The 24,373-nt window shown below is 34.5% G+C and overlaps 1 protein-coding gene across 5 annotated transcripts in view; it reads left to right on the top strand.

Annotated features, from left to right (window-relative positions):
• DACH1 (dachshund family transcription factor 1) overlaps positions 1-24,373 on the top strand; it is a 478,746-nt gene that overhangs the window by 303,039 nt on the left and 151,334 nt on the right. For 3 of the 5 annotated variants that reach the window (XM_086328516.1, XM_086328518.1, XM_086328515.1), the window contains exon 4: positions 23,171-23,343. In XM_086328516.1, coding sequence (XP_086184642.1) covers positions 23,171-23,343 — 173 coding nt within the window. Of the gene's footprint in view, positions 1-22,560; positions 22,717-23,170; positions 23,344-24,373 lie in introns of all 5 variants that reach the window. The other 2 variants (XM_086328514.1, XM_086328517.1) reach the window with 1 other exon arrangement.

The following is a 24,373-nucleotide window of genomic DNA, read 5'->3' as shown; positions in this document are numbered from 1 at the left end:
CATTGTTGCTCTCTGGCATGGTTTAAGAAAATGATCTGTGTTCTTAATTATACCTTTAGCATAAATGTGTGAATGTCATTTACTGAAACGTAAAGAGGAAATCAGTGATGATGAAGATAATGATGATGATAATATAAAGCATATTAATTATATTAAGTTGGCAAATTTTGTTCTTTTTTCAGCATTTGATCATTTTACATTTAATGAGGCTGTGAGTTGATGTTTATTTCAACATGATGAAAATGCTAGACTTATAATTAGTTTCATAGCTATTTTATGTCTTTTTAGGTGAATTGAAACTTTAATATCAATGAATTCAACGCTAAATTTCAAAACTAATTAAGAAAGTATGGAACCATGTTTATAGTTTTCATAGTGATTAACTTTATCCTAGAGTCAAATACTGATTTATAGTGTACAAATTGAGTACATAATTTGACTTACTGACAACTAGGTTGTTCATTTGCTTTGTGTAGCAAAATTAAGTTTTTTATTTTTAAAAGACATGCTGTGAAAAGCTGAAAAGAAACAGTCTCTTATGATATTTAAAGCTATAAAAATAATAATTATCAATATTTTTCAATTAATATTTGTCCTTTCCTTAAGCAGTTTTAAGGATACTTAAAACATAGTCTGAAATTAGAGCTGACAATTGCAAATACAAACCAACCAACACAGTAATAAAATCAATACTTAACATTTCCCTTGAGGCCACTATTTACTGTTTGCTGCACCATTTCCTTAATGGAATGGCAGTTATGTTTGCAGAAACCTTGTAACTACCATTTTTATGTTTTAACTAAAAGCAGCTTTCTTGGAGAAGTATGATATAGAAATTCTTGGCTACTATTAAGAAGTGTCATGACCATTTAGTAGTCAATATGAGTGCAGAGAAGTCAACCTTTGTTTTTAATTTTTTTTTCTGGTAAACACTATCACATTTCAGAATGCAGTCATATTTTTCTAAAAATGGCATTAGGTCCTTTATATCTTCATTTTGATCAACTTAATTTGTAAATTTACAGCTGTACTTAAACAGCATGTGCAGTTTAAATTAACATGCAGTTACTGGGGTACATTTCATTTTTGGGTTAATTTTGAGAATGTATACTATTAAAAAAAGATCAAAAGAAGGAGGGGGCAAGGTAAATTAGTTGTTTATTTTATTCCACACATTCAAATTAGCTTCAGAATGTAATTGAAAAAATGATTTACTAATCTCTTTAGTTGACTTTTTATTGCTGCTACAATTGTACAGTGATGTTCCTTTTTTATCCTTATTTGGTATTTTTTACGAAGAAATTACTTCAGAAGTAAAATATATGTACCATCCATCATATTATCTATTTCTCTTTTTACTGTTTTTCCGTGGCATTTGAAATTATGCAATGTTAATATGGTATTTTCATGTCAATTCTTTTAGCAGTTGTAAATATTTCTAGTATGTGATCAAAGTTAAAAGTTAATTTATCTTCACCTTTGATTTTGGTTTTTGTCTTGAAGATAGTAATAATGTGAATCATCCAAGATGGACTGGTACATTTTGCCTCCCAGAGGAAATTATTCACAGTCAAACTTTGCTTTTATTAGTAATTGTACAGACTCAGGTAGAAAAGTAGTGTGAACAGAACTCATGGCCCTTTTTAGAGAACATGTTTGAAACAGGATATTGAAAATAAAGTCCATTGGCCAACTCAGGTCTTTTTACCTGATGATGTCAGCAACTATGTCGTGTAATAAAGCTGCAAAATTTTCATGACAAAGAAAAATTCATATCCACATCTTCAATAAATGAAGGAGAAAAAAAAAGTGTCCTTACTCAATTCATATATTCCCATCAGAACCTTTGTAGCTTCTCTCAAACTGTAAATATTGAGAATAAGATCAGAATGAAAGTGGTGTTGCATCAAAATTAATCACGGAAGTTATTACACTGTCACATGTGTCCCATATTCAGCTTTTCACACAAAGCTTTGAAGAGCCCTGCAGGACCAACCAAATGTAACTGATACAGAATCATTGCTTCGCAACAGCTGCAGTAACAAGGTGCTGCGGCTTGACTTTAATCTACCTTTCTTTCTGAGAGTTTATTATGTTTTTGAATTCATTCTTTTGTAGATCTGGGAGCTATCTTTTTTATGGAAATTAATCTTTTTAGAAGATTTGTACTCTCTTTTTCAAACACTAATACATTCATTCAAGTATCCTATTATTCAGATCCAGCTGGCTTTTATCTGGTGATATTTACTTCAAAAAGCCAAGCTAAATGGTATCATAGATTAATTCTCAGGGCACAGGAAAGCTTTTTTAGAGAAAAAAAAAATGATTTGGTAATTACTTGAAATATCATAATAAAAATCACAGAAAATGTCAAAATGTATCGTATAATCCGTCATAATAGGAAACTTCAAAATGTTGTTTCATTGAAAATGTGGTATTCTGAATCCATCATAAGTTTTCCTTTCAGTCAAACATAACTGGAAAGTTAGCTTGGGGTTCTAATAAACTCTATTATGAATTTTAGGTTTATATTGTTTGTTCACACAAAGCAGTGAAACTTCAAAAGGGACATTATCCACTGCTATCTCTTACATAAATCAAACTGGAAATAAGACACATTTTACAATTCAATTTAAGATCCCACTGAGACAATAATGTTGCAAGCTGTGCATTTTACAAAGTAATATAGTAATGTCTAGTTTGCATTTTTGAAAAACCAAATTAATCACACTTTATTGAATACGTTGGAGCAAACCTAAAATTCATCTATTATTAAAAACTTGTGCAACAAACACAAACTATATTTTATACATAAAGGACAAACTCATTTATTCATTAGGATAAAACACTTGGAGTTTGCATTTTGTAACCATGAAAGAAATGACATTTGCTATGAGGGCTGTTTTGAATTTTTAAAAGCTGTCTATGCATACTAAGCTGCTTGAAAATTTATTTTAACACATTTACCAGGTTTTAAATCATCCACATACAAATAGAATTTAGCTTGAAAATTTTGGAGTAAGAAACCAAAAATAATTAAAGTAAATAATATGCTCTATATAGACATCTTAACCAAATAAAAATCATGTAGTGTTTACTTTACATATTGCAACTTAGTATATAATTTTCTGGTTTTGATAAGAAAAATAAAACCCTCCATAGGCAAAATAAAGGCTTATCATGCTCTGTGATATTATCAAGCTAAAGAAAATAAGTACTTTTTGCATGTATTTATTCAGACATTCTAAATGGTATTAGAAATCAAAGCTTTTATGGCATCATGTAGAAATCATTACCTATATAATATACATTGTTATTTTTGTGGCCGGTAATGAGGAATTCTTGTGAATATAAGAATTGTGAGTAGTGAAGAAAAGTGAATAGCAAGAATAGAGGAGGGTTCAGGATGGGGAACACATGTATACCTGTGGTGGATTCATTTTGATATTTGGCAAAACTAATACAATTATGTAAAGTTTAAAAATAAAATAAAATTAAAAAAAAAAGAATAGAGGCTAAGGATGGGGTGTTTTTCACCAGTGCATGTTTTTCAATGTCAGGACCGTAGACACTGTTTTGCTGTCTGCTGATGTGTATAGTAGTCTGTATGGTAGCACTTATTTAAGGTGCTACAGAATAGTAATATATATTCGGCACAGAATAGAAATAGCAGTATTAAAACACATTCCCAGATTTAGATTTTCAATAAAATATTAAAGCCAAACTTGTTATGTTTCAGAAACCTTATTATATCATGACTTGAGGAGGTATTTCTTGGTCAATCTACCAAGCACCCCCTTGCTTTTCTAAGAACTCTATGTGAGCTATATTCACTGGTAACCTCTTGCCTTCTCTTAAGAATGAGTAAGTTATATCTTTTTAGGTGAAAACTTTGAAAAAGATTATCGTAGTTTTCCTTTAATTGCAGAAAACTCGATTCTATATATGTAGAAGGGTGAGTTTACAAGGAACTGGATTCGGATGTGTGGGAGAGTGTGCAGTGTATCCTCACTCGACGTAATTGTCTTGTCATGTCTATCTCTGGAAACCAATTTGTTCTTCAATCATCATCTTAGAAAACTCTAATGATAAAACACACAAGTTTTTTTTTTCTATTTTATCAGTTTTCCAGTGGCATGAAATATGAGAATTAGGATTCTTGCCCTGGTCATATCAGTGTCAATGTGGTGGATGACAGAACTTGGGATGATTATTCCCCATGATGAGTTCCTTTTCCTCCTTCTGACTATCTCATATATATCATTTTAATCCTATCTCTCCCCTGCCCAAGATGATGACCAAACTAATCATCCTGACATCTGAGAATTTTCATTCTCATCTCCCTGCTGCTGCTGCTGCTGCTGCGGCCTACCTAATTCTCCCTGAGTCCTGATGCTTTCCTATGCATACCTTCTCCTCTGGTCAACTGAACTATCCACCTTTTGTCCACACCCACTGTTCATGTTTGTCTTTGCTTCGTTGCACAGCGGAGGCAGTTTTTTCAACTAAAAGGGTACTGTTGTACCTTGGGAAGCATTGAGAACCAAGTCAAATAAGTGTGTTCTGAGTCCAGCTCTTTACCTAAAGACTTACTGTGACCTCAAGCATTCCATTTAATCATCCTGAACCTCAGTTTCCTCTTCTGTAAAAAGAGAGGATTGTGTGACAGTGTTACCTCATCAGCAAAATCTTTCCAGTGTACCCTCCTAACATACATGCCATATGTACACACATCCATTGGGTATATGCCAAATTCTCTATTGCCTTTATATGACAGATATTTTATTTAATATGTGGTGTCACTTTATTTGCTTATTATTTTTTCTACGCACAATCCAATGAGAATATAAACTACCCAAGAATATATGTTTGTATCTGTTTTCTTCACTGCTATATTGTCATAGCAGACAACAATTCCTGGCATATTATAAGTGTTTGATATATAATGAACAAAAAATGAATGACTTTTGTGTCTATTTTGTACTATTGCATTCTTTGATTCAAATATATACAGAAAAATAAATTTTATTTTCTGTTCAGTTCAGTTCAGTCACTCAGTTGTATCCAAGTCTTTGCAACCCCATGGACTGCAGCACTCCAGGCTTTCTGTCCATCACCAAATCCTGGAGCATCCTCATGTCCATCAAGTTGATGCTGCCATCCAACCATCTCATCATATAATATTTTATTCCTTTCCTGTCTACCATATTTTTTGGCATTTGGGTCTCTTTATGTGATTATATATTGACATTTAAAATTTATTTTCTATTTATATTTTTTCTATTTGATATAACTGCATCATAATCTTAATAGTCCATGGTTTCTTCCCATTTCTTTTCTGTGATTTTCAATATGCACTATTAACTTGATTTTTTTGGATAAATAAGAACATGAAGTCTTTTTCAAAGCCAGAGTTTAAACATGTTAATATTAACCCAAGTAAATGCACACCATGGAGGTAATTTTCAAAAGTGAATTTCACAGCCGAAGGATATTTGACATATTTAAAAATTAAGCCTTCTATTCTTAAATTCTTATACTTTATTTTTTTTAGACTTAAAGTAGATAAAAATATGTAAATATACCAAATAATCCCCTATAGAATTGACACAAATAAGCCATTAAAAACAAGTCATTTTTATATTTTTGTTTATTGCTATTCTGTTGGAGAAGGAAATGGCAACCCACTCCAGTGTTCTTGCCTGGAGAATCCCAGGGACGGGGGAGCCTGGTGGGCTGTCGTCTCTGGGGTTGTACAGAGTCGGACACGACTGAAGCGACTTAGCAGCAGCAGCAGCATTGCTGTTCTGTACCATAATCATAATTTTGTTAAATAGTTCAACTTATGATAAGGTGCAAAACATAATTCAGATTTTTTTTGTGAAAAGTAGCTCATTATAAGAAGACTTTAAAATTAAATTTCAAAATTTACCAAAGAGGAAAGTCAGTTTCTGTACAGACCATTTTAATTAAAGGCAGTTCTTCAGTGTTTAATTTGTTTTGAAAAATTGCATTTAGCCTACTAACTGGAGTCTTAAAATGGTTATTTTATATATATATATATTATTGAAGGATAATTGCTTTACAATATTGTGTTGGTTTTTGTGATACATCAATATGAATAAGCCATAGGTATACATATGTCCTCTCCCCTTTGAACCTTCCTCCTACCTCTTCCCATCCCTTTAGGTTGAAAAAACAGAAATATAGACCAATGGAACAAGATAGAAAGCCCAGAGATAAGCCCACACACCTATGAATACCTTATCTTTGACAAAGGAGGCAAGAATATACAATGGAGAAAAGACAGCCTCTTCAATAAATGGTGCTGGTAAAACTGGACAGCTACATGTAAAAGAATGAAATTAGAACACTTCCTGACACCATACACAAAATTAAACTCAAAGTAAGTTAAATACTTAAATATGAGGCCAGGAACTATAAAGCTCTTAGAGGTAAACGTAGGTGATACACTCTTTGACATATATCACAGTAAGATCCTCTTTGACCCACCTTCCAGAGTAATGGAAATAAAATAAATAAATAAACAAATGGGACTTAAAAGCTTTTGCAGAGCAGAGGAAATAATTTATTGTTTTAATTAAGAACAGCATTTAAGAAGGTGTATTTACCCAGATGTATTACACCAAGTACATGTAAATGAGAGCATCTGTGACTTTTGACAATGATCCTAACAATCTGTATGATATGAGGGAATGTGCATGATAGACCATAGAAATGGTGCCATATTTTAATATTGAAGGAGATAATTGAAATTATTTAAGTCAGATTTTTGTGATCACAAGGGAAAGACAACATCACAATATTTTTTTATATTACAGAGTATTTCTGCAATTAGCTATTTATTTTTAAATAAAGACCTTCCTAGAAGATAATTATTTTTAGTAGGTAGAGTTCTTTTTACATTGAAAATATTTAAAATATAATGGCTTTATTATAAATAAAGATAACTTTGATAGATATTACCTTTATAAGTTCATGATTTTTAAAAATTCTGTCTTTTTTAAATTATTAAAAAATTTTGTATTGAAATATAATTGATATACAATGTTGTGCCCATCTCTGCTGCACAGCAAAGTGGTTCTATTTCTTTACAAACCTTAGAAGAGATGGAAATTTCATCATTCATCATTTATATTTTAACAAAGCATGTATCTTTTTAACATTGATGCTAGAAAAATCGTTGGAGAAAATAAAAATAGTTAATATGACTGATTTATTCAAGTATCAACCTTTGTTAGCTTTTAAAAAATTAACATAAAACTTGTATTTGGCACGTAATTCTGACAACTGAATCACTCAATTCATTCAGTTCAGTTCAGTTCAGTTCAGTTGCTCAGTCGTGTCCGACTCTTTGCGACCCCATGAATCGCAGCACGCCAGGCCTCCCTGTCCATCACCAACTCCCAGAGTTCACTCAAACTCATGTCCAACCAGTCGGTGATGCCATCCAGCCATCTCATCCTCTGTCGTCCCCTTCTCCTCCTGCCCCCCATCCCTCCCAGCATCAGAGTCTTTTCCAATGAGTCAACTCTTCGCATGAGGTGGCCAAAGTACTGGAGTTTCAGCTTCAGCATCATTCCTTCCAAAGAACACCCAGGAATGATCTCTTTTAGAATGAACTGGTTGGATCTCCTTGCAGTCCAAGGGACTCTCAAGAGTCTTCTTCAACACCACAGTTCAAAAGCATCAATTCTTCCATGCTCAGCTTTCTTCACAGTCCAACTCTCACATCCATACATGACCACTGGAAAAAACATAGCCTTGACTAGATGGACCTTTGTTGGCAAAGTAATGTCTCTGCTTTTCAACATGCTATCTAGGTTGGTCATAACTTTCCTTCCAAGGAGTAAGCGTCTTTTAATTTCATGGCTGCAATCACCATCTGCAGTGATTTTGGAGCCCCAAAAAACAAAGTCTGACACTGTTTCCACTGTTTCCCCATCTATTTCCCATGAAGCGATGGGACCAGATACCGTGATCTTCGTTTTCTGAATGTTCAACTTTAAGCCAACTTTTTCACTCTCCTCTTTCACTTTCATCAAGAGGCTTTGTAGTTCCTCTTCACTTTCTGCCATAAGGGTGGTGTCATCTGCATATCTGAGGTTATTCATATTTCTCCCGGCAATCTTGATTCCAGCTTGTGCTTCTTCCAGCCCAGCGTTTCTCATGATGTACACTGTATAGAAGTTAAATAAGCAGGGTGACAGTATACAGCCTTGACGTACTCCTTTTCCTATTTGGAACCGGTCTGTTGTTCCATGTCCATTTCTAACTGTTGCTTCCTGACCTGCATATAGGTTTCTCAAGAGGCAGGTCAGGTGGTCTGGTATTCCCATCTCTTTCAGAATTTTCCACAGTTTCTTGTGATCCACATAGTCAAAGGCTTTGGCATAGTCAATAAAGCAGAAATAGATTTTTTCTGGAACTCTCTTGCTTTTCCGATGATCCATTGGATGTTGGCAATTTGATCTCTGGTTCCTCTGCTTTTTCTAAAACCAGCTTGAACATCTGGAAGTTCACGGTTCACGTATTGCTGGAGCCTGGCTCGGAGAATTTTGAGCTGGTTGATTAGGTTCATTAAATCGTTAAGCTGGTTGTATTCTTTCATATTTTTCATTGGTCACTTTATGATTATAATAATTACACTGGATAATTTTTGAAATAAAGAATGAATAAAGATGTTTAAATTGTACTTTATATTAACCTAGGAGTGTTGATATTGTCAGAAAGTCAGTCCTCATTTCAAAACACAGTTTTTATTTTTCTTCTTCTAATTCACTAATCTAAAAAAATAGTATCCATTTATTCTTGGATAAAGATGAGTGCTTATATTTAATTCCTGAAAGTGAATGAAAATTAGAAGTAAAGTTGTCCGTATCACTACTTGTCTAAGTTTTTTTTTTTTTTTTCATTGCCAGCAACTGAAATTATAGTGGTCATTTTGACCTTGAAAATGTCCTACCATGTCTGCCCATGAAAAACTGATGAAAAGTTCTTTGAGTAGTATGTCTTCACTACATATAATAGAAGCTATGGAAAGAATGATTTGATTTTGTATAGATAGTAGCTTTCAACACACCTGCCATTGGCATGTCATCTGCCACTATGTTATATCATTTCAATGGTCCTTCAAATGTGCTCAGTCCTTTGTGATATGTAGTCCCTTGATTTAAACTTGCTTCTCTCCATTATGTTCTTAAGGGAGACCTTGTAAATACTGAACATTACAATTATTTGTTACACAATAAATTGGACTAATGCCATCTATTCAAACTAGGCTTAGTGGTGTCTATTTTGTATATTGTTTATGTTCATGCTATCTACTTAAATCATACTTAGGATTGTTAAATCTTTATATCCAATCATAATATTCTGTGTTTACTCACCCCGTACTAACTGAGGACTCAACATCTGTCAGGCATTAATGTTGACTGTTTTATTAAAAAGAATATTATAGCTTACAAGTAAGTGGGGAAAGTTGAAATTATAAAAATGTATTGATGCCCTTTTGTGTTAGGAATCTACTGTATGCATCATATACCAAATTATGCTTATTATGGCTGAGATTTCTAGACTTTATTTTCTAAATCATACAGTTTGGCTTGTTTGGGAATTACTCTGTGGTTTTTGGAGAAGGCAATGGCACCCCACTCCAGTACTCTTGCGTGGAAGATCCCATGGACGGAGGAGCCTGGTAGGCTTCAGTCCATGGGGTCGCTAAGAGTCGGACACGACGGAACGACTTCACTTTCAGTTTTCACTTTCATGCACTGGAGAAGGAAATGGCAGCCCAATCCAGTGTTCTTGCCTGGAGAATCCCAGGGACAGGGGAGCCTGGTGGGCTGCCGTCTATGGGGTTGCACAGAGTCGGACACGACTGAAGCGACTTAGCAGCTGTGGTTTTTGGTAGAAATACATTTTTAGTGCAAATACCTTTATTTTTTCTATATCCTCTTCAAGAATCATGGCTTAATCTCCCATTTTTCAAATCAATGACATCCAGATCTTCCTTACTGGGCAACTGCCGACTATCCAAATTTCAGGCCGTATTTTCAATGCTTGTTGTCAGCCTCATTTGAGTGCTTCTGAAATACCTCAAAGTTTAGAATAGAAAGGATTTTATTCATAATGAAATCTGATCTTCCTTATAAAGGTGATTAAAACCTTGTATTATGCGTTCAGAGTTCTAAGATCTAAATCCCAGGGCAAGTTAAGTCAACTTTAATAATACTAGTGTGGATCTATCTCGGAGATTCTAAAGATTTATTGAGATAGTGCATGTAAAAGCTGAATATAATGCCTAACACATTGAAAGCAGGTGATACATATTAGGTATAATCATCATCAATGACTTGTTAATAATATCACCATATACCTAATTGTTATCTAGATACTGAAGTATCTTTCATATTCTATTCTCTTCATCTCCATTTGTATCCAAATGATACCGTATTGTAAGAAGTTTATTTCCAAAAAATCAGACGTATTTCCTATTCATCATCTCTATCTTTTATTCCAGTCAAAGTATAAAAGTATGTGCATGTATGCTGTATCTGTTATCTCTCTTTTCTGCTATAAGCTGGTCAAGAACAAAGATCATGGTGTATTATTTTTGAAATCCATATTGAAGTTTACCACATGTGAATATAAAAATTGGTCTGGGTTTGCAACTCTCAACTCAAGAACTGACAGAGAGCTAGTCCTACTTTGTTAAATGCTGAGGATACAATGACTAGCAAAAGAGATGTAAGCCTGATCATGTGGCACTTGCCTTAAGAGAAGAAATGTCGGCTTTTTTTCTTTAATAGCAATGGGAAACACTGGAAGTCTTTTAAATAGGAGTGTGACAATGTAAGATTTGTAATTAAAAGTAATGGTGGTCCCTGAATCTACAGCAGCAGATAGAGAAACAGAGTAGAGATAAATTACACAGATGAAATAAACAGGACATGAAAAGAAATTGGACATCAGTAGTATCCAGTGATGGATAAGGCAATGGCAACCCACTCCAGTACTCTTGCCCGGAAAATCCCATGGACAGAGGAGCCTGGTAGGCTTCAGTCCATGAGGTCACAAAGAGTCGGACACAACTGAGCAACTTCACTTTCACTTTTCACTTTCATGCATTGGAGAAGGAAATAGCAACCCACTCCAGTGTTCTTGCCTGGAGAATCCCTGGGATGGTGGAGCCTGGCGGGCTGCCATCTATGGGGTCGCACAGAATTGGACACAACTAATGTGACTTAGCAGCAGCAACAGCAGTATTCAATGAAAGAGGGGGAGAAAAAGATTATTCCTAAGTTTCTGGCTTATACAACTAGTTGGTCATGTCATTTTTTGAGGTTAACTAGGTCTGGGGAGAAGATAATTTAACTTAGATCCATGCATATGAGAAATATCCAAATTCCCATGAGCCTGCTATCCTACCTGTAAGGGTTTATGCTTTGTGGAAAATTCAGTAGCATTTTTGGCTCAAGAAAGATTTTCAGTTTCAACATGTATGGTCAGCAGAGGCAGGATAGGGAGGATAGAAACAAGGGAATTGGATGAAGGCAGTCAAGAGGCTGCTACTGCTAAGTCACTTCAGTCGTGTCTGAGTCTGTGCAACCCCATAGACGTCAGTCCACCAGGCTCCCCCGTCCCTGGGATTCTCCAGGCAAGAACACCGGAGTGGGTTGCCATCTCCCTCTCCAATGCATGAAAGTAAAAAGTGAAAGTGAAGTCGCTCAGTCGTGTCCGACTCCTAGCGACCCCATGGACTGCAGCCCACCAGACTCCTCCATCCATGGGATTTTCCAGGCAAGAGTATGGAGTGGGGTGCCATTGCCTTCAGACTTCCAATTTTAAGATAAATACTAGGAATGTAATGTAAATATGATAAATATAATTAACACTGGTATTATATTTGGAAGCTGTTAGAATAAGTCATGTAAAACCTTTCATCATAGGAATCTTTTTATTTCTATTTCTTTAATTTTGTAAAGGTATTAGATGATGGATGTCCACTAAATTTATCGTGATAATCATTTTATGACATTTATGATAATCATTTTATGACATATGACATTTTATGACATATGTCAAGTCATTGTGATATACATGTTAAACTTTTACAATGCTGTATGTCTATTATATCCCAACAAAACAGAAGAAAAGAAAGTAAAATTGAAAATATTATATGAAAGACTAAGGGTGAATACTGATTTCAACTTACATGAACATAAAATTGTTAGTATTATATACCATGGCATTGAGTACTCTACTAACAGTATAGAAAGCAAATTAACTTGAAATTTTATTTGATATAATTATAAATCTATAGGAAAATTACAATATCTTTAGAGAGGAGAACTTCTAGTTCATTTGTTTGCTTAATGGAAAAACAATTGGATGAGTTAAAATGGGAAAAGGTAGCAATTCACTGACATTGACAATGAGAAAGGTTAAAAGATAGTTAAATTAGTATGGATACATTATACCAAATTGCTTTACATTACACCAAATGCATTATTTTTAGACTGAAAAGCTTAAATATGTTCCCAATAATGTTATTTCTACACTGTATGTTATAGGATTATAGTTTAACTATGGAAATTAACCAATCTGCTGCAATATCTTAATTTCCACTAAATAGAAACATTTGACTCTTGCTTACAGTCATCCACATCAGCAAGACACCCAAATATTTAGGCAATAGGATTAATCTGGATACTATTTCTTTCCTCATACTGAGGTCTATGTAACTATTTACCAGTCTGAGTTTGTATTTGTTTGTTTTGTTTGTTTTGCAGGATCTATTTTACCTGGTTAACACTTAGAACATGGTGCTAATGAGTCCAAAGAAAACAACAGGATCAAAAAGCAAAGTGTTTTCTGATATAATTATCTGTCTTCTCCACATTAAGTATTTAAACTTTTATCTTTATAGTAATAGTGCTCTTTCTCTTAAATTGCATCAAAACTTTCTGAAATGGTATAAAATAAGGGAAAACCCATAAAGTACTGTATTCTTTATATGATAACACATTCTAGTAACTTTCATGAGTACAAAATTGAGGTTATTTAAAACAGAAACTATTGTCTATTTTAAGTTAACTAATGCTGTTTCACTTTTACATGATTCCTCAAAGATTCTCAGTGTAATTATTTTTAAATAATGTCTGCTTGTTTTTTAAGACTTCATTTATATATCCCCTCTGACATTAATGACTTGAACTTCAGCTTTGGTTTTACAATTTGTTTCTTATTATTGCAAGTTCAACAGTCATTAGCCATGGTAAATGATATTCAAGCAAAATGAAAAAAAATAAGCAGTTCTGACTTCCAGTTTTCTGTGTGCCACTTTGTGCAGAACATTAACTTTTGTTACTTTTGACAGCATTGTGATTATGTAAGGCAAAAAGGATCTTAACTAGCTGAAATGTAGCAGTATTATCATAGTTCCGAGTCTAAGAACACTGGTAGCAACCGAGAGCATCATTATTCCCACCATTGCATGTAAAATAAAATGTTTCAAAACAGCTCTGCATTCAAAATAAAGTAAAAGGTAAAATAGAAAGCTACTTTTATGGCAAGAGTTTTAAACTTCTAGTTCACAAATATGTAACACTTAGAGTTAGGTTTACTTAATGACAAATAACTAAAGAAAATGTCTAGTTATTTCTGGAAAAGAACATATTTTCCTAAATGACTCATATTTATTGACAGTGGGAGAGTTAGAATTCATGAAAATATTATTCTTTCTCTCTAAGAAAAAAATTGCACTTTCAAATCAAACAGGCTATATGTGCAAATATAAATTTTAGACTGGAAATGGCTTACTCTGTGGGCATTACTGTGCAATACCAATTAGGAGGTGTTTGTGCTGTTTTCTTTGCTAAACCACTATACTTCAACTGGAAAGTTTAAAATTGTGCCCCAATTAATTGTATCCTTTACAGATTGCCTCTTCCTCATTTTAAAATAAAGCAATTTGATTAAGTTGAAGGAAAAACCAGATGATTTAAGTGTTTCTATTTTCTAAAGTATATCACTTAGCTCAGATCATTATCCAGAAAAACGATTTAAAATATTACGTTACAATAATTCGTGACAGAACTGTGTCTCCTATTTATGCAAAATACTTGTATGCTGACAGGTCATATAACACTTTTTATTACAGTGAAGTTTATCCTCTAAAAGATAACTTGTTTATTCTCACCTACTTCTGAAGTAACAGCTAAACAGCTGTAGCAACTGAGACTAGTATTTACTTTTCCTTGGTAGTCTTGATTCTATTGTTAAGATGGCGTTGACATCCTTCTAAGTGGTCTCCAATGGTATGGAGTAAATGCCTGCTCCAGCCATCATTTTCATTGTAAACGAATCTTGACAAAGTCAGGTTCCTGTCACAGTCTATCAGCATCACTCACTAAGCTGTGGTGTGACCGTCAGTCCCTTTGAGACTTGCCTCCTTTATCAGGGTCAGCCTGTGGGAAAATCTGAACGAAAAGTTACATGTCAACTAGGTATAAAATAAAATAACACTTAAATATACTTTTACTCTTTTAATGCATGATAGTTTCAAAGACAATTCATTTTACAGATCACTTTAACTTTGTGTTCAATTATTTTACATGTGCTCATGTGCATTTAAAAATATGGTGACCCTCTCTTTTAGAACCTATTTCTTATTAGATATGTTTAGGATTCAAAAATAAATATAATTATTTGGGGTAGGATTTTAATTACTACCTCTGATATATATACCCAAAGTTTTCTTTTTTTTTTTTACTTAAAGAGAAACAGTAATAACATCCTTCTCCAAAACATTTTTTCTTTCCTATCTAAAAGTTGTGTTCCAAAAAAATGATCTTTATTTCATTAATGATTATCCCCACATTTAATCATTCTTTATTTTTTTTTACTAATGTAATCTTTTTTCTTTGAATTTCTGTCTTGGTAACTTAAAGTTTCAGTTGATTTGTGAAGTAGCATTTCAAAAATTGGGCATTCATATTTCTTTTCTTTTATTTCAGTTTTTCTAATGAACCAGTTACTAAAATTCTACTTAGAATACAGGCAAGTTTGTGGTTAGTTCTATTGAATAATCTAAGTAACAATATATGAAATAGGAATTTTCCTATGGTTACACACGAGACAAAGGACCGAATACACCTCAATTTTAAAAAAGTAAAAATCAATCAGTACTTTTTAATAGCAGCTGAACCGAAGTTGCTACCTTAATGATCACTCCAGACTGCACAGATTTCCTCCTCTTGCATTCATAGGAGAGGATGACCACCATGGCAGAGGGTGTTTGAAAAAAAAAAAAAAAAAGACTTGTAGTGAAAAGACAGAACCTAATGGAGTCCACTGTGACTTAGTGATTCCTATTTGAGGGTCCTTTCTCACCACCAGGTGCTGAGAGAGGAGAGAGAATTACTCAAGGATTACAGATACCTCCACCTCATTTCATAGCTGAATGTCTGCTGTGGCTGAACTGTTTTCTATACATGTTTGAGCAGGGGAAGAGAGGATTGAGGAGGGGTGGCAGAATAGAGAGAGTTGACATCATCAGAACTAAAGGATACACATCAGGAGAAGGGCCTTAGTATCAAAAGAGCATGAAAATAGAAAGTCCAGAGATAAATCCATGCACCTATGGACACCTTATTTTTTATAAAGGAGGCAAGAATATACAGTGGAGAAGAGACAATCTACTTAACAAGTGGTGCTGGGAAAACTGGTCAACCACTTGTAAAAGAATGAAACTAGAACACTTTCTAACACCATACACAAAAAATAAACTCAAAATGGATTAAAAATCTAAATGTAAGACCAGAAACTCTAAAACTCCTACAGGAAAGCATAGGCAAAACAATCTCTGACATAAATCACAACAGGATCCTCTATGACCCACCTTCCAGAGTAATGGAAATAAAAGCAAAAATAAACAAATGGGACCTAATTAAACTTAAAAGCTTTTGCACAATGAAGGAAACTATAAGCAAGGTGAAAAGACAGCCTTCAGAATGGGAGAAAATAATAGCAAATGAAGCAACTGACAAAGAATTAATCTCAAAAATATATAAGCGTCTCATGCAGCTCAATTCCAGAAAAATAACCCAATCAAAAAATGGGCCCGAGAACTAAACAGACATTTCTCCAAAGAAGACATACAGATGGCTAACAAACACATGAAAAGATGCTCAACATCACTCATTATCAGAGAAATGCAAATCAAAACCACAATGAGGTACCATCAAACACTGGTCAGAATGGCTGCTATCAAAAAGTCTACAAACACTAAATGCTGGAGAGGGTGTGGAAAAAAAGGAACCCTATTACACTGTTGGCGGGAATGCAAACTAGTACAGCCACTATGGAGAACAGTGTGCTGCTGCTGCTGCTGCTAAGTCACTTCAGTCGTGTCCAACTCTGTGCGACCCCATAGACGGCAGCCCACCAGGCTCCCCCGTCCCTGGGATTCTCTAGGCAAGAACACTGGAGTGGGTTGCCATTTCCTTCTCTAATGCATGAAAGTGAAAAGTGAAAGTGAAGTCACTCAGTCGTGTCCAACTCCTAGCGATCCCATGGAATGTAGCCTACCAGGCTCCTCCGTCCATGGGATTTTCCAGACAAGAGTACTAGAGTGGGTTGCCATTGCCTACTCCAGAGAACAGGGTGAAGATTCCTTAAAAACCTGAAAATAGAACTCCCATATGACCCAGAAATCCCACTGCTGGGCATACATACCGAGGAAACCAGAAATGAAAAAGACACATGTACCCCAATGTTCATCGCAGCACTGTTTACAATAGCTAGGACATGGAAGCAATCTAGATGTCCATTGCAGACAAATGGATAAGAAAGCTGTGGTACATATACACAATGGAATATTACTCAGCTATTACAAAGAATGCATTTGAATCAGTTCTAATGAGGTGGATGAAACTAGATCCTATTATACAGAGTGAAGTAAGTCAGAAAGAGAAACACCAGTACAGTATATTAACACATATATATGGAATTTAGAAAGATGGTAACAATGAGCCTATATACAAGACAGCAAAAGAGACACAGATGTAAAGAACAGACTTTTGGACTCTGTGGGAGAAGGTGAGGGTGGGATGATTTGAGAGAATAGCATTGAAATATGTATATTACCATATGTGAAATAGATTGCCAGTCCAAGTTTGATGCATGAGACAGGGTGCTCAGGGCTGGTGCACTGGGATGACCCTGAGGGATGGGATGGGGAGGGAGTTGGGAAGCGGGGTCAGGATGGGGAACACATGTACACCTATGGCTGATTCATGTCAAAGTATGGCAAAAAACACTGTAATAGTGTAAAGTAATTAGCCTCCAATTAAAATAAATAAATTTAAAAAATACCATGACGTTTAGGGAGCTTGCTGTTTCTGCTAAGTTGCTTCAGTCGTGTCAGACTCTGTGCGACCCCATAGACAGCAGCCCACCAGGCTCCACCATCCCTGGGATTCTCCAGGCAAGAACACTGGAATGGGTTGCCATTTCCTTCTCCAATGCATGAAAGTGAAAAGTGAAAGTGAAGTCGCTCAGTCGTGTCTGACTGTTAGCGACCCCATGGACTGCAGCCCACCAGGCTCCTCCGTCCATGGGATTTTCCAGGCAAGAGTACTGAAGTGGGTTGCCAATGCCATCTCCTTAGGGAGCTTAGAAGAGCACAAAGTTAAAGGACATTTTCATTGTCAAGGACCTATGCAATTAGGAGGTCTCGCTAGATGACCCCAACAAATGATCAGACATTATGTATCAGGGGATACTCCGGATATAGGCAGCTGTCACATTGTAGATGTCAGTGACCAATAAACACAGCCATAGGAATGACAGTGTGGGCAGAACTTGAGCAGGGGCCAGTTGGATGGGAGAAGACACCTCCCTTTTCTTACCAGGAGAAAGGAGAAAAACGGATGACAAGCTGTCCAAGCCCCTCTGATTTCCAACTACCTGGGTTCTGGGGCTAGCAGGTAGTGATGGAAAGGAGGATGCAGAGTAGTGTAAAACAGAATGGAGTTTTGTATGCTCAAAATCTGCTCAAGGTTATTAAGGAGTAGAAGAGGGAGTCTTGACAGAGCATATTTGAAGGCCATAATTGGAATGAAAAGTCTATATTTGCTATCTATCAGTTCTGTTTGATAATCTGGTTGTCTTTAGAGTAGAGATAGCTTCAAAATTTATGGGTTTCTTCCCAAAGTAGTCTATTTCTCTGTATACCAGATCCATCATAAAATATATATCTGATAATACCTTAAAAATATAAAATGGATGCATAGAAAAAAAGCATCTGAGTTACAAAAAGACTAAGATAGTCCATCCAACTATTTACATTTTCAGAAAATATAACTATGTCTTAAAGTTGGGGTAGAGATATAAGCAGGGAATCTCCCATACGTGTTCCTTATGAACTTGAATTTCAGTAACACTGAACTGCAAAATCAGGGTTCCGATGTGGCTCGGTGGTAAAGAATCTGCTTGTCAATGCAGGAGATTCGGGTTCAGTTCCTGGGTAGGGAAGATCTCCTGGAGAAGATGTAATGGCAACACACTCCAGTATTCTTACGTGAAGAATTTCCATGGACAGAGGAATCTGGTGAGACTACAGTCCATGGAGTCACAAAAAGGACACAACTTAGTGACTAAACAACAATAAAACCTTAAAATCATCTTATTTATCCATGAGAAATACACAGCTTTTACAGGAAAGGAAAGCTAAACACACACAGTCACTTTTTGTATATAAGTTCCATATATTTGCATATATGTAATCATAGATATATTCTTACTATCAATGTAATTAAACAGAGTAAATAAATTGTTTCAGATTATATACATATATAATAAATAGCTTTTACCTAGAGACAAAATTGGTAATCAGGTGTTAATTTCAATTTTTCCTCTTGCATTCATATGCCCACTTAATCTGGTTGTGGTAAAATGGTACATTTGCTAATTCTTTATCCATCAAACCACACCAAACCACACACATTAGGAGCTGGCCTGCCTGATGCTTGTAGTTACACTATTTAATTTCATCATATAATAGCTGCCTGTGTGTTCTGCTGTCAGTCAAAGCACAGATTTATTTCCACCTGTGTAAGCAGGTGTCTAGCCTAAGATTCTCCCAGTGCTTCTCCACAATCTCTGTTTAGGGTTAGGTATGGGAGATTGTCGGAGAAGGTGATGGCACCCCACTCTAGTACGCTTGCCTGGAAAACCCCATGGACGGAGGAGCCTGGTGGGCTGCAGTCCATGGGGTCGCTAAGAGTCAGACACGACTGAGCGACTTCCCTTTCACTTTTTACTTTCATGCATTGGAGAAGGAAATGGCAACCCACTCTAGTGTTGTTGCCTGGAGAATCCTAGAGACGGAGGAGCCTGGTGGGCTGCCGTCTATGGGGTCACACAGAGTCGGACACAACTGAAGTGACTTAGCAGCAGCAGCAGCATGGGAGATTGTCTCTCCCTTTAATTCTTCCCCCCACAACACATTAAAATATCCATATGAGGTCTAAATAATCAAACAGAAGATGTACTGAGCCTTTTCACAAGCTCATGACCATTTTTCTTGGTTTGGAAACATTTTATACATTTATCAAATGTCTGAGTTTCTGCACACTTGCCTCCACTCCATATTATAGAATATATGTTCTTTGAGGATACTAGGACTAGGTTAAGGTTTATTTGTACTCCAGTATAAAATTAAAGAAATGATGGGATTCCAGTAGAATGGAAGAGGAGAGAAGAATCAGTTCTTTTCTGTTTCTCTCCAACTCCCCTTACCACATATTGGGCTTCCTTTGTGGCTCAGCTGGTAAAGAATCCACCTGCAATGTGGGAGACCTGGGTTCGATTCCTGGGTTGGGAAGATCCGCTGGAGAAGGTAAAGGCTACCCCCTTCAGTATTCTCGCCTGGAGAATTCCATGGACTGTATAGTCCAGGAGGTCTCAAAGAGTCGGACACGATTGAGTGACTTTCACTTTCACCACGTTAGGACTTTTCTTATATAGGAAATCTGCTGTCTCCTGTAAGTTTTCATTCAGACTTAATAATAAACTTTAATCTCAAAGATATACATACATATGCATGTTTGTGTGTAGGCTCATATGTAGATATTGGCTTATATCATTAAATATATTGATGTAAAGCAAAGCAGTTGAAAATTATACTTTTAATAAATATGGGCATGTCTTGTTCTGAAATGGCCTATTTTCAATTCTTATTTATTCATGCTAATAGAGGAGCAAGATGTTATAAATTATGCAAAAATCACTTACAGCTGACTTGGTTATATATTGTATATTTTTCATCAGACTTAGTTTCTTAATTGTTTGCTCTATTTATTACCCAAATGAGTTAACATCATGAGTATTTACCAAATGATGATTGGCGGAGATGGCTAGGAGCATTTTATGTAGTGAGAAAATCCAATCTATGGAAAATTCTCATATGGATGATTGGTATTTACCCTTACCCAAGGACTGATATCCCATGATCCAAAAGAGATGTGGAAATAGGTAGTATTTTGTCTATAATATTTTATCAGGAAGATTTAGTCAGAATTTTAACTTTATATTTTATACCTTGATAATGTGAAAAAATAAGTGCTTCTCTACTGATTTGAGAGGGAAACTGAAGTACATTTGGAAAATGTCTCTTTCCCATTTATTAACTAGTAATTAAGATGTAAATAAAAGAATTTGGCTCAACTGAACAGAGAAACAAAAGTAGGTAATAGGTATAAGCAGAACTCAAATTCAGTCCAAAATAATGAATGTGAAAATTTTTCCCTCTTTCATTTATTAGTTAATTAACCTCAAAACTGGGATCTAATGTGAAAATGCAATCCTTGCATATTTTACATGAAATAGAAAGAAAAAATAATTCATTATGTATAAATTTCTAATGCAATTTTCATATTCAAATAACATTTATTCCAATGCATTATTTCTATATCCAAATGGTGTTTAACTCTAATTTTAACTGATAACATAAAAAGTAAATAAGTAATGAAGACTTTTGTACATACTTTGATAATGGAAATATTAAGTGAAAATATTTCAAAAGTTTTATCACTGAATATTTTATTGACATAATATGTTCAAAATGTATATACTTATAACTTCTCCATGTTTGACTAGGACCTTGTTATAAAGTATCAGAAAAGTCATGAATAGAGAAATAAGCTATATAAATTTGTGAAAATAGAAGTGAACTTTTATATCATAATGTAGTAGCAAGTTGGAGAAATTTCTCTTATGTGAGTCATTTTTGTATGAAGCTATAAACTTCCCTTTTTTTTCTTTTTTAAGCCAAAAACTGTCATGATTTCTTGTAAAATAATATAAATAAGATAGGAATTCATTTTAATTGATTCTTTTCATTGTTTAATAAAATTTCTTTGTTTGATTGCTGAAGAATTTGAATTGAGTTTTCATTACCCACTTCTGAACAATTTACTCTAAGATCCAGACAGTATTGAGCTAATGAGTTTGAATTTATATTGAACCTTAACTGTCTTCAGGAAGTAAATGGAAAAAAAATCATGGCAATAACTAAGTATTTATGTCGTAGAGATTTTACAATGAGGCTTTAAATAGTGCTAAAGTATTTAAGTTGGAGTTTTACCAATTTTGCTGTTTCTAAGCATATTATATGAAAAGATGGTTTCTTTTCCTTTTTAAGAAATGGAAACTCATAAACCAACAGGGATATTACAGAAAATTTCTTTCAAGTGGGTAGTTTTTACATTCAGTAGATTCAGTTAAGCAATAAATGTTAAAATAATTTAATCTAAGAACATGCCTACATTAAAATGATATATAAAAATCTTTCAAGGAGTATCCTATTAAGTGTTTCAAGATTCTCTTGATCCAAAACACTGTCACAATTTTAAAATGCATGCCCTCAAATGCACTGTTCTGACTTCGGCATTGGTATTGCCACAATTATAAACTTGTTTCTCTGTAATTGAAAACAGGAGATGTTGATATGCATACATTTAATTTATTGCTTCGATATTATTATCTTTTGTAAAGTGATCTTTGAGTTCTCTGTATTCTATCTAATCAAATTGGGCATTTAATAATTCCATGTTTAGCATTTGCCATGGAATTAAGTTAGGAAACTTAACTCTGAAAAGTGACTAGGATTCCATTAAGCAAGGATAACTTTGCATTCTATAATTATCACTGTGATTCAGGCCCAAGAGGTAATGAATTCTTGAGGTACATAATAAGGTCAATTTTATATTAAATTGGTTAGTCAAACAGTATTAAATCCCACAAATAGGCTACCTATTGTAGGAATGTCATTTTTCAAAAACTACATTCAAAAAATAGAAAAACAAAAGGAAAATATGGTTTAGGAGAAACTTATCTACTTGAGCTTGTTTCCCAAGAAATCACTTAGCCACTTACCAAATGTGATATGTTTTTTAAAACATCATTTCAAATTAGTCATTAGAAGATTTGGAATAATACTGTAGACAAATAATTTATATTCATTCCCCACAGGCAGCAGTGATGGTTCTTGGGATAAAGAAACACTGTACTCTTCCCCACCCCAGGGATCTAAGGCTTCTGTTACCCACCCCCGCATACCTGGAGTGCATAGCCTTCCAGTTAGTCATCCTCTCCACCATCTTCAGCAGAGCCACCTTCTGCCAAATGGTACGATGGCATTTTTTAGTACTAAAAATAATAGCTGTAAAAGAAAAAAAAAAGTAATGATCAGATAGTAAAATATAGGATGTAGTTGAAATGTATATTACATTTAGATAGTTAATTATGATAAAGAAAACCATAGTATTTAAAACAAGAATTAGATTGATCAGAATAATGTAGCAAAAAATTAACTGTTTGTATTAAAAACCAATGAAGAGTGGTGAGTGATAAAACATGACACCAAACTGGTTAGTTTTTACTTTAATTTCCCTGAGTGATAAATGGGCATTGTTGCATACAAAGAGGACAAATATTTTTCCTTTGATTGTCATTATTAGAACATTTTTAAATGCTTCAATTTTCAATGATTATGTTCTTAACCATTTTAATTAGTGAGATATACTATATTTCATCATTCTATTTGAATAGAGAGATGCTGATACATGTGCATTTTTTACAGGACTGGAGCTTCCTTTTATGATGATGCCCCACCCTCTAATTCCTGTCAGCCTACCTCCAGCATCTGTCACCATGGCAATGAGCCAGATGAACCATCTTAGCACCATTGCAAATATGGCGGCAGCAGCACAAGTTCAGAGTCCCCCATCCAGAGTTGAGACATCTGTTATTAAGGTAATTGTTTAATTATACGACTGATTTGGCCAAAACCAAGATCCTCTTAAGTCACCATCACTCAATCAATCCATTTTTCTTATTGCACAAGTAGTTCTAACTTTAAAAAGCTAAGTGATATAGAAAATAGATTATAAGAAAAAGTCACTTATAGTAATTAGAACTATGCGTACAATATTTAAGCAGGCTGGTTAACTTAAAGTTCTCCATTATATCCACTAAGAAGGAGATGAATTAAATGATATATTTCAAATTTTGTGTATGTGCTTGAAAGTATGGTTATGTTTGTGTTCATGCGTATGTGTGCATATTTGTATTTTGTTATGAGCCTTGAGGTATGAAAATTAGTATCTGATTTGTTTTCAAAAGACCACAAGGGTTAAATTATGTTTCTGCCACTTAACTAGCTCTGTCATCTTGATTTAACTCGATCTTTCTGATTGTTTCTATACCTAAAAATGGATAATACCATATGGATATAAAAAACTAAACGAAATAATAAAATTGGAAGTTTTTTGTAGATTAAAAAATAAACAGGAATTGGAAGATAACATACAAACATCACATATGTATGTACACAATGCTCTGACTCTCTCTCTCTGTATACGTGTGTGGGAGGTATGTTTACATTTTTAAATGGGTGTGTATCTGTATATACTTTTTCATTCATATTACTTTATAATGTATTTTTAAATCAAAGTACTTTAAATGCATTGACAGAATAGACTATTAATTTTTAAAGTAAGTAAAAGACACCTCACACTGCATTATCCATATTTGACATAATTATTATCCTGTTTTTCTGAATATAAAACGTGTGAGTTTAGGGGAGTCTCTGGAGCATGTTTTACATAAATGGCCTTGTTACAATTTTTATTCGTTGCTTGTGGAATGCAGAATTTAATGCCCATTTTAGTATACAGTTTGGTGGTTTCTAATGAAACTAAACATGTTCTTACCATACAATCATATGATTTTTACCCAAAAGAGTTGAACACTGATGTTTACACAAAAATTTGCACATGGACAT

This window comes from Bos grunniens, chromosome 12 (assembly GCF_055505025.1).
Source record: "Bos grunniens cultivar Pamir isolate PY7600 chromosome 12, Bosgru_T2T1.0, whole genome shotgun sequence".
NCBI lineage: Eukaryota > Metazoa > Chordata > Mammalia > Artiodactyla > Bovidae > Bos > Bos grunniens.
This window is presented reverse-complemented; position numbering and strand designations above follow the sequence as displayed.